Raw genomic sequence first — 16,524 nt, 5'->3', positions numbered from 1 at the left:
CAATGCAGCTTATACACAACTTCTTGCAGTTAGTCAAAATCTAGCCTTCAAAGTCCTCCCTGGACCCAGAGATGGCATTACACCCCACAGTATCCTCCTCAGTGGGAAAAGCACGGAGTTCCTTTAACTTCCTCAAAATGTCTCTTGAAAACTTTTACCAGTACTAATGCTAAAACTTGTACTAGTTACTGTTAGCCACTGAGGAGACCCCAAATATTGGCTGCTGTAAAGTGAGCAAAGTAAACACAAGTAATACAAGGGAGAATGGGGTGTCCAATGTGTTTTGTGTGTAAGCAAATGCTATAAAATAATTTAGGCCCAGATTCTGCAAGCACTTATGATCATGCTTAACTTTAAGTATGTGAGAAGTGTCAGTGGAGGGACTAGTGCTTGAAGTTAAGCACGTGCATAAGTGTTTGCAGGATCAGGGCCACAGTGAACATTGTACACTATTCATGGTTACTTCATGTAGAGCTAAGAAGGGAAGATCCCAAGGTAGGAAATATGGGGATCCCTTTTTATTTTAAAGTAAAAGAGTTTGTATCTGAAACCTTTATCTCTCCTGCTGCTCTAACAGCATTTTCTTCATTCTTCTGTCATTGTCAGTACAATAAAATCTGTTTCCTAAATGACTTTTAAAATGTATAGTGATCCAACTATCACCTGTTTCATTGCCAGTAACCCTGGCACAAGTGTTTAATGACAAAGCAATAAATTAGTCTGGGTAGCAAATGCCCAGTTTGACATCTTTACCCAGTCCTATGCCCTAAAAATGCATCCCATTTTTTAGGGCATATATTACTATATGCAATGAGTTAATTTGACATAATGCACATTTCTGTTTATAAATTGAAATCTAAATACCTGTCTCACCCTTTCCCAAATTCAGCAAAGCGCTTAAGTCCTACTACCACTTCAGCACAGCACTTACACACCTTTAACTGGTATGTGATTTTTCATTTGAAGGGGAAAGAAGTAGTCAGCCAGTGCTAGTTATGTCTATACAAGAGGGCCCTGATCCTGCATACACTAGCATATATGCTTACCTTTACTAGCTTGGCTAGTCTCATTGAAATCACATACTGGTGAGGTGGTGTCATTACATTTTGGGCCATATCCTATCTTTTTTTTTTTTTTAATGCAAAACTCCAGCTGACTTCAATGAGAATTCCTCAGAGGGAATGATAGGATATAAACAGCAGGATATCAAGTGCTTTGAGATCTGTGGATGAAGCGTGCTATATGAAAGCTAGGTATTGGGTATTATATGGTCCAATTGTATTCCTTGTATGTGCCCTACCTGTTGACATTTTGTAACTGACGATTGGGGGTTGGAGGTTATGGTTTACAGTGCCACCATTGAAGAAAATACACTGGATATGGGATTGTTCTTGTAAACACAGTCAGTATTTTGTTTCATGATCATGTGATTATCTTCAAAGAGTTTCACTTTATTGCCAAAGCTGTTCTCTTGGGTGACCCTTATTAAAATTCTACCACCAAATCCAAGAGAGAATGAAAGTGATTTCCCTGCCCATCATAGAGTTCACCTCTAAGCCATCCACAGGGTTCATAAAAATAATTAAATCATTCCAGGGCAACTGCAAGGCAATTGGGGAAAACCCTGAACCCCCATAAAATGTCTGTTTTCTGTGTTTCAAAGTATGTGAGGGGAGCCCTGCTATACTATCCAGGTATTCAGTATATTTTTCAGGAGCACAGTATAAACATTGCATGCAAGTGCATGTAATATAAGCTTGGTTGCCAAGTGGTGCTGTCTTCTTCTCGGCTTGTGAGAAAGCATTTTTGTTCAAATAGGTAGACAAATGAATACATACACTGGTCCGTTCCACTTCCTCCTTGCAAGTACACACTCCAATGGTATATTAGGGATTATCACAGATGGAGGAGGGATACTGTTGTTAGAGCTCCTGGTAAAAACACTGGCAGAACTTCACTGACATTTACTGAAAGTTCAGTTGGCAGCTATCACAAAGCCTGGCCCTTTAAGGGGAGTCAGCCTACCTGCCACAGGCTTCTGTAAGAGAGAATGAGCCAACTCAGATACACCTGAAAGGAATTAAATCTGTAAGTGGCTGGTTGGCAACTAATGAGCCTGATAAAGGGTTACCAGCATGCAGCTGGGATAAGTTACAGAGACTGTAAGCTGGACAGGCACTCCCAAGAGACCTCACCAGAGCAAGGGCTCTGGAAAGTGTGCTCTGAAGGACAGGTAACTCCCAAGCAATGGCTGGCAAGCCCAGCCTATCAGGAATGACATGCTGTACCAGAAAAGAGCTGCAGCTGTCAGATCTGTGTAGACCTCTACCTCTGGGGAAGGGCTAGGTAGTGGCAAGATGTCTGACTCCAGGAAAGGGGTCTGGGCAGAGAGAGCCCTGCTGGAGTGAAGAGATGGACCTAGGTGGAAATAATCTGTCTCAGGATATCTATCTTCCAACTATGATGCTGGGAGGAAGGCTTGCTTGTATTTTCATTGGATCTTTTATTAATCAACTAGACCTCTGCCCCCTCAGGAAGGCTGCATTGTTCCCTACATAAAGCCTTAGTGATCTTCGGGATGACATTGTGGGATAGAGAGGCAGGGAGCACCTACAAGGCCACACTTAGCACCCCTTCCTGGCCATAGAGCCAGGACACCCTGTGACAACAGCCCTATTCTCCAGTGTACATATGTTAATGTTGTACAGGTGCACATTCTATTTGAGTATGGTACCTTTTTTGAGGGGAAGATTTTGCTTGCTATACTTACATAAGTAGTCTGATGTAAAAGGGATAAATAAAATGAGCAAGATTTTTAGGCTTGTTTTTTCCATGAACCAGTTCACCTTAGAATTATAGACTTCAAGGCAAGAAGAGACCTTTAGTCTGAGCTGCATGCTTTGGTATTGGCTCTTTCTCCGTTCACAGGATGTTAGTGTGCTATCCAAATCACATTTCTACTGGCACTGCCTGTACAATGGTGAAACCAGCATCTCTTGTTTTGTTTTTGTTTTTTGCTTTATCTGATCATTTTATATCCATGAATGCACCAACATTCCTTATGAAAGCTACCTGGTACTTTGACATTAGGATAGTAAAGAAGTCCATGGTCCTACACTCACCAATGTGGTGAAAAGTACTATTGCACTATATATTTTGATGATTCTATGAATGCAAATGATCATAAGTGGAAGCAACATATCCTGTAGACTGATGGAGACAGGACTGCTTCTTTGAATTCAAGACTTTGTCCTCAAATTTGATCCTTTATAAGAGTAGATGGCACATACTGTATTTTTAATTTTCAAGACAGTTAATGAAGGCTTGATCAGTCATTAACATTTAGTATTGTCCCCATTCATCCAGAAGTCTGGTTCAACATATAAAACCCCTAAAATAATTACCCTGGTTGGCTGGCACAGAAACTTGATGTTTGAAATCTTACTTGTCAGACCAACGTTCTCCAAGGCAGTTACAAAACAATGTCATCATGAGAAGGGCTGCCTTTGAATGGGCTGTAGTCCCCTTCAAGTCATCTGCAAAGAATAGCCTTTATCAAACAACCAAGCCATGAATGGCTACTTTGTTGCAATGTATTGTGTGTATGTTTAGGAAAGGTCCTGATGCCCAGAATCTTCACAGATGGTAAGAAACCTGATGTGAGGTATCCCACCTTCTTAAAATCCAACTAGCTAAGCCATTTGCTTACCACTGATGGCTTAACTTGGGTCAGCCCCAGCTAGATAAATGAGTGATTTCACACCCACCAATCATGAAAATATCACTTCTGCTCTTTTAACTGGATGCTTCTATGCTTATACAGCTGTACTTTGTGTATGGGAGTGTTCATCAAAAATGATGAGTTAAATCCCAGGTTGCTGAGTGTTACTCTATGCAATAAAACCTAGAAATGAGGTCTATGTGCTAGATTATGATATTTTGTCACACTGAGTAGCACCTAAATAGTCAGACTACTAATCTATAAGGCTTTATTTAGTAAGAGTACTGGAATTTGGACCCCTTTGCATGTGAAGATTTCCACAGTTTCTACTTTACAAAACCTATGGGGGGGGAGAGACTGACTTTTTTTTTATATATTTCACAAAGTTTAAAATATATTTTGATCTTGTGCAGATATTGGGTTCTGCTGTGACACTCCAGCAGGAATGAATGAAATTTAGCCAAAGGAAAAGAGAACTCTCTTTGATATTAAGGGCATGATCCTCTAGCAGTTTATATTCACATGAGTAAGTGTAGCAAGATTAGGCTCAAATATATCACAGATCTACAACACAACATTCTGTACTGCTACTCTAATAATAAATACTGTACATTTTAAAATTTCCTAAATTCATATTTGCATAAAAATAAAAATTAAAAGGGAGTAAATAATGGGTTTTAAAAATAGCCTGAAAGCACATTGACTCATTTTCAAAGCCTCTCAGGATTACATTCTGTCAAGAAATTATCTAAATTCTAAAATTCCCTTGATTATACATTTACCCAACTGTGTCTTTCCACTCCATCACGTTCGATTTCAAACTTATTCTGAGAAAGATTGTTCTTTGTTTTAGTACTGCAGTGACCATAAAAGCCTAACCAGTTAAACCACCAAGGAAACCCGAGAGAGTGAAATTAGGAGTTTGACGACTGAAGCGCTCCTTCAGTGAGAGAAAAGGAATCAGCTCTGTGGCCTAGTGCTGTGCCTAGACGGTAAGAGTTTGAGTTCTAATACCATCTCTAGCCCCCATTACTAAAAACCCAAAATGTGCTAAAGGATTTTTTTTCTTTAATAAAAGACTCATGGACAGGTTCAGCATCCATGAAGTCTGGGAAGTTAAAGAAACAGTTAAACAATGATACACAAAAGAAGATTAGGACATTGAAAATCCTCCAAAAGCAGACAGGTCAGATATTACACAGGAGAAAGAAATCAATATCTTTAATAATTACCTGTTAAGTGGCATTTGGCTTTGAAGATGTCAATGAACCACCAAAAACTTTATAGTGCTAATACCATCTTAATTATCTTTTACTCTGATTACTATCAGCAGTCAAGACACACTAATTTTCTCAGCACCCTGAATGCTGAGGGTGATGTCCAAGAACTCGCCCCAACCCCGTTAAAAAGTTCTTCTGAGGCTGCAGTGTGTGGTTTCCAAAAGTTGCCTGTGCTTCTGCAGCCTGCTAGAGAAAAAAAATGTTAGTGACCTTTGAGAGGAATTCTCCCTGCACATGTCAGCTGCTGCCATCATTCAGGCGGGTTACTCAAACGCCCAAGGTCAGTTCACTTGCTGCAAACCCACTTTGTTTAAGGTAGATCTGGGTTGGGATTTATTATATTTATCTATGGGTGTCATTGGCAGGGTTTTATGGATACATAAGAAGGCGCCTTTCTTGCTGTTTTGAAGGCTGTGGTTCAGCACTCCCCCCTTCCCCCTCCTCTCTTGCCTGCAGCAAAACTGGAGGAGAGAGCCTGAAATCTCGTTTGGCCCCAAAGCCTCCATCCTAACGTCTCTCCATTTTCTAGGTACCCCCAATTTCACCCCTCCCCGCAACTGGAGAGTCTGACTAGAGCCTGGGATTACCACACCCGCCCGTTCAGCAGTAATGCGTCTCCTCCTGTAAAGGGAACGTTCCGCTCCCCACAATCCCTGTACAAAACACCCAGCTACAGGTGCTCGGATCTAAAATGCCTGTCAACCAACGGTGAAACTAGAGAGAGATCATATTCCATCCGACTTGCGCCTCAGGGCAGAGGCGCAGAACGGGATAACTAGTTAGTCCAGCAGACACACGCAAGCAAGCAAAGCAAACCACAGGCGCGGTGGGGACCCTAGGTGATGCCTGGAGCCCGAAGCTGGTCTCTGCGGTTCCGGGAGCGGGAAGTGCCCCCAACTCTTCCTCGGGCGGTTCCTCCTGCTGCTTAGGGTCAGCGTGTGCGTGGGTGAGCCCCAGATCCGGGAGAGGTTTGGATCATGTGGAAAGAGACGCTCCCATCCTCCTGCTCCCTGCTGGATTTTCGTGCATAGTTCTGCACCCATCCGAGTCACGTGGGGGGGCTGGGTTCCCACTGCCGTATGCCTCCAGCAGCAGCAGTTAGTGTGAGCCGGGCTCAGAGCAGAGCGCTGCTATTTAAAGTCAGTGCCTCGCTCTTCACCAGGGGGGTTCCTCAAGCAGCGGCTGCAGCAGCAGCGATCAATTTAAAACCGCTGTGCATGGCAGAGGCTGCATCTGTGACTTTCTGCAAGAGGAGCAGGGTTAGCTCAAGCTGCTCTGTTTTCCAGGGCATCAAGTTGGGAATTTTCTCCGTTTCTTTTTTTCTTTCTTAAATTTGGCTGCCTTCAATTCCAGGGACCCTGCTCTTATTATTAGTGGTGGTAGAAGGATTGCTTGCAAATATGTTGTGTGGCAATCTGCAGTAGCTGACTGGCTTCTTGTGCCCATTGAATGAAAGCCCTAAACATTTAAAAAGCAAAGAGGAAGGATCCCTTCAATTTCAAATATTCTTTTTGGTACTAATTTGCAGCTGAGCTTTCCAGGCTTGGATAAGAAATGGATAAGGATGAAATTGACCTTCAGAGAATCCCCCCAGAGGCACCTTGGGGGCCACGTAAGTGTTTATAGCAATGTGGGGAAATTCAAAAGGTCTTAGAGTTTGGATCTTGGGGACGTTATTGGAGGGAAAGTCATTTTACTCTAGTTTGGTAATTCTAAAGGAAAACCAGATTATCCAAACGTTGTTTCCCCATCTCTCCCCATCAGAAGTGCCATATTAAGGAACTTATTAGCAATTTTTATTTAATACTTTAAAATTCCAGGTGCAATATCCTACTTAGCAAAGTACTGGCAAAATAAAATCTTTATTTTCTTCTAAAACATAAAACATGATCAGTCATAGCTGCCCAAATATAGCAATTAAAAGCTCATTTTTTACAAAGCTAATCTACCCATGAAACACTGAAAAGTGCAGTATATGGTAATGATATATAAACAAATTCTATTTCAATTAATTCACATTATAAAACCGAAGACAAACAAAGAAGGATTTAAACTGAAATGTCTGTGTGTGTGCAAATGAGGTGTGCAGCTAATCAGTAGCACCTTTGTTAAATAAGGTAAATTGTGTATCCCACTATCATTAAATAACGAGTGCAAACACACATCTATCGATTGGAGGGAGAGTGATAGTACATTCCTTGGCTGAGAACTTACTTAACGTTTAGAACCAAAGAACAGATACCTTCGATGATATGGGGCACAGGGAGAGAATTTCCTTGGCTTCCCCCTAGAAATAAATCATTGCCATGTGTATCTGTGTATGTGTCTATATGCACACATCATAAATCTTCACTTACTTCAACAATTGGAAAACAAATGACACTATCAATGTTTATTGAATGAAATTTTCTCCTAGTTTAGAGGCTGTTAAACTCAGAACTGAGCTGCTGAGCAGGAACATACCGTAACACTTGATTATCCAGCTGAATTGTATACAAACGAAGTAAATTTAGAATGGCAACGTTTATAAATTCCATGCTTTACAATCAAAATTCCAAATCTAACTGTGTGCTGCTAAGAATAGCACGGGGAGCCCTTTTTTACTCCCTTTTTTTGGATTCCCACGAAGACTGTTATCCTAAAGTCTGCCTATTAAACAGCCAAATATTTAACTGGAGTTCAGCCCATTTCTAAAAGTAACACTGTATGCTCATCAAATCTCAGACCAGCCAGAGTGTCTCAGGATAAAAAAAATAAAAATAAATAAGACACTTGAGGAAACCAACCTGACAGAAAACAGCTGGATTTTATATCAAAATATTGCTCTTCTGCTGTCCATTAATTGCCCCCATGTTAACATAGTTATAGTAGAAGAAGAGGTGTAACTTCTTCATTTCAAAGATGAACATGAAGGAGCACTCTGAAATAAAAAGCAGGAAAAACAGGGAAAGCTAACGTTATCAAAGTACATTAACAGTGAAATCAATATGAGGACTAAATGCTAGAATGGTACTAAAAAGAAATACTATTTCTCATGAGGTAGGCAGCTATTTATCATAAGGCAATCAAAGTGATAAGCCAATAGAGCTCTGAGATTGTAAATAATACTTTAGTGACAGTCTCCATTTAATTTACTGATTCACCCATTAGCAGCATGAACTGAATGTACCCAATCTCATCAATATGAGCACGGAACAATTTTGGTCTCACAAATACATCATTGCATTTCTATTGACAAGCCATCCAAAAAAGCTTCTTTTGAATGTTTATAAAATATAAGCCATCTAACTATACTGCAGAGCTGTAGATTGTCAGTTTATCCTGGGAACCTTTGCTCCCACTGCAAAAAGATGTAGGACCCATTCCTGAAGTCTCTACTTGGTTCTTACTCAAGCAAAACTTCCACTGACTGCTTTTTGCAATTTAGCCTGGAGTAAGGATTGAGGGACATATTTTTAAAAAAACAGAAGAGAATTGGTAAACAAAAGAAAAATCTGCAAAAATAGATTGATTTATGTGAAACTATAGTTGAGCCTAAGTGTCATCAGTGCCCCTCTGCCATTGACTTGTCAGAAGCCCCTTCCATGAATTTTGGGCTTCATTGGTAGCATGAAGGGGAAAGATCAAAGGGGATGAGTGTCATCTGCTGTGTCAGGGCCCCACAAACCCATAGGCATGTGATAGTGCATGGCATTGCTTACAGTTGTCAGCATTCTCTTATGCTGTGGAGTTGCAAGTAGAGGTAGTGCTGGGGCTCCCTCTATAAAGGAGGCATGGACAACATAATGTCTGAAGGAACCATGCTGGCATAGGTAAAATGGTACCTTAGGGAGCAGTTTGGAGGAGCTCAGTGGTTTAAGCATTGGTCTGGTAAATTAAACCCAGGGTTGTGAGTTCAATCTTTGAGGGGGCCACTGAGGGATCTGGTGCAAAATCAGTACTTGGTCCTGCTAGTGAAGGGAGGGGGCTGGACTCAATGACCTTTCAGGGTCCCTTCCAGTTCTATGAGATAGGTGTGTGTGTGTGTGTATGTATATGTATATATATGTGTGTGTGTGTGTGTGTGTGTGTGTGTATATATATATATATATATATATACACACAAATTTTATGAGGCTCAGGATATCTTTGGGGCTGGAGGGTGAGGTCTCCTGCAGAGCTAGAATGGAAGCAAATCCTCACTTCCATGTGAAGTTTAAACCATCAACCCCTTCCCCGCACTCCCCTCTGGGATGAAATCTTGACCCTACTAAAGTCAATGGGAGTTTTGCCAGGATTTCACCCCATACCCATTTCCCTGGCTCTCCCTCTAGAAGAGATTATTCAGCCCTGAATTGGAACATCTAGAGCAGGCCTATAGGCTTATTGTTTTTATTACATTTCTGCTCTTGATAACACTTGAGCTATTTCCGCTACCAGTTAAAGTGACAAATTATCTCCAGCTAATAAGTAATCAGTAGTGATAAGAGACTAATAACTGCTTTGATTTTAATTAGACTTTCTCTTCCAGCTCTGCAGTCATTCACCTCATTAACTTTGTTTTAATTTGAAATAACGTGCCCATTTATGGAGATGGGTACGTGTTAAGCCCGAGCACCTCCAGCAGGTAGATTTGATTCAGTGATGGTTCTTGGCGTCTGCAGCCAGGTGTCTCACTCTGCTGAATAACTTGCAGTACAATATGTCTAGTCCTCCATAAGCCTGGCAAGCGGGACAGTTCACCAGTTACTGCAAGGGGTTATGGAGCAAGTGAGTATCAGGAAATAAGTGACACAGCAGAGCTGGTAATGGGGTTAAGACCCAGCATGTTTACCACAACCAGAAGCTGCTATAGCTATGCTCTGTTGTTACGCAACTGTAGTTATGAAATATGGAAGAAGGATAGCCTGCCAAAACAGAAGGCAGAAGAGTCACCCTGGGAAGTGGGAGCATTTGTTGGCATCAAGAGGGGGAAAATGTCCTTTTTAATTTTATTATACCCCCTGGATTCTGATGAGAAAAGGAAATGCTGGGGACTCACTGTGAGTGGGGAGAGAGATTGTATTAAATCAGAATAACTTTTCTTGGGAAATCTTATCAAACATCGCAGATTTCAGGGCCTGATCCTCGTGCTGAATGCCCTCATCTCCCATTGGCTTCAAGGCACTAAGCACTTCTCAGGAGCTGCTCAGCACCTTGCACAACTGGTACCTTGGCAAGCAGCTCTTTCTGGTGCATTTATGGCAGCCTTCTTCACACATTATTAGAGTAAACCCAACATGTAAATACAAGAGAGGCATTTAGCTCTAATTCATCCACCAGCTGTAGGGGTATTTTCCATACATTCTAAAAACAAAGCTAAGTATAACTCAAAGTGCTTAAATGTTCCTTTGTATAGAGCTTAGTAGCCTAATAGATCAAGGTAGCTGTTTTGTTGAATGACTTGTACAGCCTCGCAATGTATATTGTGAGGGCTGAATCCTGTATGGTGCTGAGCACGCTGAAATCAATGAGAGATATGAGGGTGTTGAGCAGCTGTCTGGATTGGGCCTATACTGAATACATGGACTTGACCTCAGACAAGGTGACAAAGCATTTCAAGTACTGTAGTCATCAGAGATCCATTTCCTATGCAGTCACAGTTATTTTGTAGGTAAATAATAATCTATTTATTTTGACTCCATAGGCATAAGCAGGCATATGTCATAATTTGTTTGTTTTTTTTCCCCTTGTGATAATGGCTGGAGTCTTGACAATATACCTCTGGATATATAATATCTAACTGGATCTGCTAGGCTAGTGACCATATTATGTGAAATTGGGCTGCATACTTTGGGAGATTACAGTAATAGCATTGATGGGGACAAAAGGAAAATGTGTATATGCAAATTTAAAATTACGAGCCCCAACCATGTTTGCCATAAACATAATTGGATTTTATAATCCGGATGCAGGCAGAACTTACTTTGACTTTAAGAGCAGTTAGATAGTTCCAGCAATGCTTTCATGCATATATCTTCATCACTTGTAGAACACCTTTCACACTGACACCTTCAGTACACCAGTGGTACTATTAAAAAGTCAGTCCTGTGCCAAAGGTTAGAACACATTGGTATCTGAGAAATTGCTGCTATTTTCTGTTCTTAGTATAGGAAAATATTGCAATGTCTTAGCTGCTACTTTGAGATAATTTAAGTAAAGTTTAGCCTTTTAGTAGCAATCAAAATAGGTGGCTTGTAAATTAGAGCCCTCTCATGAAAACTCTTATTCATGCAAATGGTCCTTGCTAATATTTATACTCTGGGATTATTAGCACTGGTTAGGACTACTTGCATGTATATGGCTTTGCAGGTTCTAAGCCCTTAGAGTGCAACTTCCCAAGATGGAATTTGTCACTTTTTAAATAATCTTTAAAGTTCCATAGATAGTTAGCTATCTTTACAGAGAATCATCGCTTTTTTTTTTTTTTTAAGAGGTTACAAGGGAACTTGTAAAACATTTTTTTCCTAGTAGATGCTTATTGGTCATATTATAATCCTGATACAAAGCCTTTTTACAGCATTTTTCAAATTGCTTTACAAAAATTTAAGGAATCATGTCAACATCCTGTGAGGCTGGTAAATATTATCTCCATTTTACAGAGGGAAGGATTCAGGCAGAGAAATTCAGTGACTTAATTTTGGCTATAGAGCAAATTAGTTTGAGATCTGGGGTTAAAACTCAGGTGTTTCTGGCTACCAGGCCTGTGGTCAGACCATTCCTGTCTGTATGCCAGGAAATTTGATCAGTATGCACCAGTATGTGCAAAATTCTTTCTCCTGTCCACACTACAGATATTTATTGCCTGTTCTGCACTCACTGATGTCAGTTGCAGTTCCGCTCACAGAACAAGCTCAGAATATGGAATAGAAATCTGCATGGCTGATTAGATCAAACAGCAAAATTCTGTCCAAGGAGAAGAGATTAAACAAATTTAAAAGCACCTGGTTAATAATAACAGGAAAGGAAACTCATGGACAACAATTAAATTCACAAATACAAAATTCAAAACATGTTGTCATAAAAAGGTGTTGTAGTAGGTAAATCACACAACCACTGTCCTGAGCCAGCTATCCTGAGCAGATACTTAATCCAGCAGCATCACAAGGCCAATGTTAAAGTAAGGATGAAAGACTTTTAGACTCTTGTCTTCACTGTAGCCTTAAATATAAATAGGTTGCTCTAAAATATAATTTATCCATGCCATCTTTTTCCATCACTTTTATTTTTGGGGCAGTTTTACAATTGACTTCAGTGGGATAGGATAGGGCCTTATTTAGGTCTCTCAGGATTTGACTCCTTAACTTCAGTGGGGTTTGAAAGTGTTCAACCCCTTACAGGATCTGGGCCTGCTTAGTGTGATCAATAACAGGAAGAAATCTATTCATTTATGTCTAGTCTGTCGTACTGTAATATTATCACTTCAAGATCTTGTTTCCCATCCCCTATGTGTTTGTGTATAGTGACTGATTTTTTTTTTCTGGACTGGCATGTAGAAATTCAAAGAACTTTGTGCCAATCTAGGGGAAAAAATTATTGCGATGTACAAAAGGAGGAAGTGTTTGTGCCAAAAGTCACTAAATTGACCCAAACTGTTTTGTGGTACTGATGTCTTAAAAGAGAATTCTGCACGTGCAATTGTGTGCATACACTTTTCTGCTCCTATTCCAGCATCAGAGCCGCTGCAGGAAAATTTTCAGGGAGAGCAGCAGACCTGTGGGTGTGTTTCACTGACTTGTGTGCATATGCTCCCTGACTTGATAGTGGCAGTGTATGCACACAAACACACGGGGTGTTATGAGCAGGAACAATCTGTTCATGGGGTTACTGAGAGATGAACATTCAGGCATGCATTAAAACTGCTTTCTTGAACATGAGTATGGGCCCATTTTGGTGGTTGTGTGTGTGTGAGGGAGCTGAATTAGGCTGTGTCTCCTCTGCTCCAGTATAAGTGTGCACACTGCCACTATCAATGGAAGATGTGTATTGAATGGTTTGGGGGCATCAGATGTGGCAGTAGTGAGAGGATAAGACTGAACAGACTATGTCAAAGCAAGCTCTATCATGTAAAATGAAGCCCTGGAACAGTTCTACTGACTGGTGGAAATTATTACATTGCTGTATATATCCTGTGTTCACTAGCACGGAGTCTGAACCTGGTCTAAAGAGGAAAAATGGTTCTCTATATGTAATATGCATTTCAGCATGTGGTCAGGCAAACCTCGTGCAGATGCTGGTAACTGAGTGCACATTGTGAATGTTCTTTTTGATGAATGACGAGTCAAGGTTTCTAAAAATAAATTAATGGTTTTTCCTTCTTATTTCCTGTGACTTAATATATTTTATTCAACCATATAATTACCTGGAGACTTAGTGTAGCAGCTGAGTCACCAAGTTTGGATGTGAAACTGAACTGTCTCAACATTTGCAATGGGGTAGGATTAGGATTCTGGGTCCGAGGTTCTGCTGCAGGTTTCTTTCTAATACAGAATGTTCACATGTTTAATTTGTAGAATATTGGGGAAATGCCCTCTCCTGTCCCTTTCCAACTGTGGAGATAGTTGGAAAGACCTCGTAAATAAATGCATCCACACAATCAGTGAAAGAGAATCTAAGAAATCTATTAAGGTTGGTTAATTACTAAAATAATTAATCGTGAGGGAGCTTCCAATTAACTATTCCCTCAACACCACTCCTAATATTGATCAGGCTATAGTCCAAAATAACAGTTACTTCCACCTCATTAAGTCAAGCAAACATTTTTTAAATAATTTAAGCTTCCTAGCACATACTCTCAGTTCATCATATTGCTGATAACACGCCCATAATCTTGAATTCAAATAGGTCTGAAGATGTATGTATTTCATTCAGGTTTTAAGTAAGCAAAGAGCCCACCTTTTTGTGGGGATTATCTACTAAAATATCAGGATCTTCCAACCTATACAAAACATAAGTTACTGTGTCCTTGGAAAATATAGGGCCCAATCTAAATATGCTTGGATGTCAATGGGGAATTGAGGGAGTACATCACTTTAGAGGAGACTCCGAGCACCTCCCAGGATCAGATCCATACAGCACCCTGTATATCCAATGCAAAAGCAAATCATATAGAGTAGATAATGTTTTCACCCCTCAGCTCACAGAGTACTATATGACAGGTTTCAGAGTAGCAGCCGTGTTAGTCTGTATCCGCAAAAAGAACAGGAGTACTTGTGGCACCTTAGAGACTAACAAATTTATTTGAGCATAAGCTTTGCTGTAGCCCACGAAAGCTTATGCTCAAATAAATTTGTTAGTTTCTAAGGTGCCACAAGTACTCCTGTTCTTTTTGAGAGTACTATATGTCTGACTAAAAGGTACATCTTTAGGCAGTATAATGTATGCCTGATATAAGGGCTTGCCTTATAGGATATGCTGTATGGACAATGGATGGGGAGGGCTTACTGAAGTCCACTATGCATTGTACTAATAGAAATGGAATGACTGAATTGTCTAGAGACATGACTTGGGTAATATTAAAACCTCACTTCAATATGATAGGTAGAGTCCTCAGGGCAGCTGTGTCCAGACAAGTGATTAAAGAAATTTAGATCATATCAATATACTGTATATGTTTCTAAGTGATATCTACTCCTTGACCTTGTGTGTATTGCAAGATAAAATAAGAATTTTCCCTTTTCCCATCCATGCATTCCTTTTCTGGGCTTATGAGATACAGGCTCTTAAGTTTTTGGTAGTACGGTATGTACTATGTCTGTGCATTCTAATCCACACTACTAGCATTTCTTTATAGCCTCTGCAATATATTTTGTATGGAAGGATTATTTCCTTTTTGTCTTTTTAGGAGCCATAACATGTTTAGCTTTATCCACACCTGTCCTTAGAATTACTGTTGCACTGTTTGCTGAAAAATAGAGTTTCTGTGAATGTCCGTATATAGAGCCTTGTTAAAGTCTTCTGCACAGGAATGAATTGCATCCACATCATAGATTCAGAATGTCTAGATAATGAAATGAAATAAAAATTTGAAAGTTGGACCAGCAAAAAAGAAGAGAAGTTAGTTTTATCCTTGGATTCGTGCTTGTATCTTCCATTTTCTTCAATGAAAGACACCTATAAACACAGGCAGAATTTAGCCCTAATCATTTTAATTCGGTGTCATGGGATTGCAGGTTTCCAGGGACATGGAATTCAATGATCTAAAAGTAGAATCTTATTAGTAGGTGACCTGAATTCTGTCTGAACAATTTTCTAGGTCCTCTGCTGATCACAGGGAAGCAGATTTGAAATATTATTTCACCTTTACAGTCCTAATCAATAACGATATTTGGCAGGCAGTTGAGTCTGAGCTAAAATGCATTTCAAAATGAAAGCTCAGTTTAGGGCGCGCCTCGGAGACTGACTTAAACCAAACAACAAAGACAAGAAATTCAGTATTATAATTGAAACCCTGAAATAGGTTCAGCTATTGTGCCCCAGTGTTGTATAGGAGGTTCAGGCTTTCCAAACACAGGAATGTATTACATATCTGAGCTACTGTACCTAAGGACATTCTCATACTCAGGAAATTCTCTTTTAAGTTGGATGAGGATGCTAGATTGATCCAAGGGTTAAACACTGATATGTAACATTAATCTGAATAACCCTGCTGAGGTGGGTTTATAATGGAATAAATCTTTTGTACTTCTATAGCACCTTCCAACTGCAGATATCAAAGTACCTTACAAACCATAATGAGCTTGCAATGGGGTTGCACAGATGTACCTGAGAGCATCATTTGGAGAAAATAGGCGTCGCACAGGTCTTATTGCGAGTATGATTGGCTTGCCAAACCTTTATTACAAATGATTATGCATGAGGAGAGGACTTAACTTTCAGATCTCAATTTGAATTTGCTGGGCTGGCAGTTGAGGGCAAACCTTTTTCCTTTCAACCTGAGTAAATTTGAAATGAAGTCAGTGAGAGACAATAAAATGTGGAACCACATAGTGGCATTTTTGCAAAGTAGGCTGCTGCAAATTGCAGGGGGGTGGGGGGAGACCAAAACAGCATCTTTCTGCCCAGAATCAGGGGAGTGCAATAATAGTGTTAAGCCATCTTCGCAACCCCACTTCTGAGCTGCTCCAGGTGTTCCTCCGCTACAGTTCAGGATCTGGGTGTAGAGCTGTCCTGCTACACTCATGAGTTTGGCTATCTGCTTCAAAGAGATCATGGACTGATCAGCACATTTAGAAAATATGGCTTTATTTTAGGTCCATATTAGTTTCATTCTAGAGCAAATATGGTCTCAAACTACGGTTATAATAATAACTGATAATAATGCTAACATCAACTGGAAGAAAAACTGCGCCTTAACAATACCATTTCAAATGATCATCTAAAAGGTATTTTCTCTTCATGCTGTTCCAGTAAATAAATTTATGATAGAAGTATGAATCGGGGGGGGGGGGGGGGGAAATCACTGCCAGAATATAAATGATTAGTTGGATGATAAAAAGCAGAACC

General features: G+C 40.1%; 1 protein-coding gene across 2 annotated transcripts in view; it reads left to right on the top strand.

The window, feature by feature from the left end:
* Positions 1-6,555: 6,555 nt before the first annotated feature.
* The window catches only part of ANO1 (anoctamin 1), a 115,224-nt gene continuing 105,255 nt past the window's right edge, over positions 6,556-16,524 (top strand). For both annotated transcript variants that reach the window (XM_065402743.1, XM_065402742.1), the window contains exon 1: positions 6,556-6,613. In XM_065402743.1, the coding sequence (XP_065258815.1) occupies positions 6,556-6,613 (58 nt within the window). The remainder of the gene's footprint in view (positions 6,614-16,524) is intronic.

Source organism: Emys orbicularis, chromosome 4 (assembly GCF_028017835.1).
Source record: "Emys orbicularis isolate rEmyOrb1 chromosome 4, rEmyOrb1.hap1, whole genome shotgun sequence".
NCBI lineage: Eukaryota > Metazoa > Chordata > Testudines > Emydidae > Emys > Emys orbicularis.
Note: the sequence above shows the minus strand (reverse complement) of the source record. Positions and strands in the feature narration are given on the sequence as shown.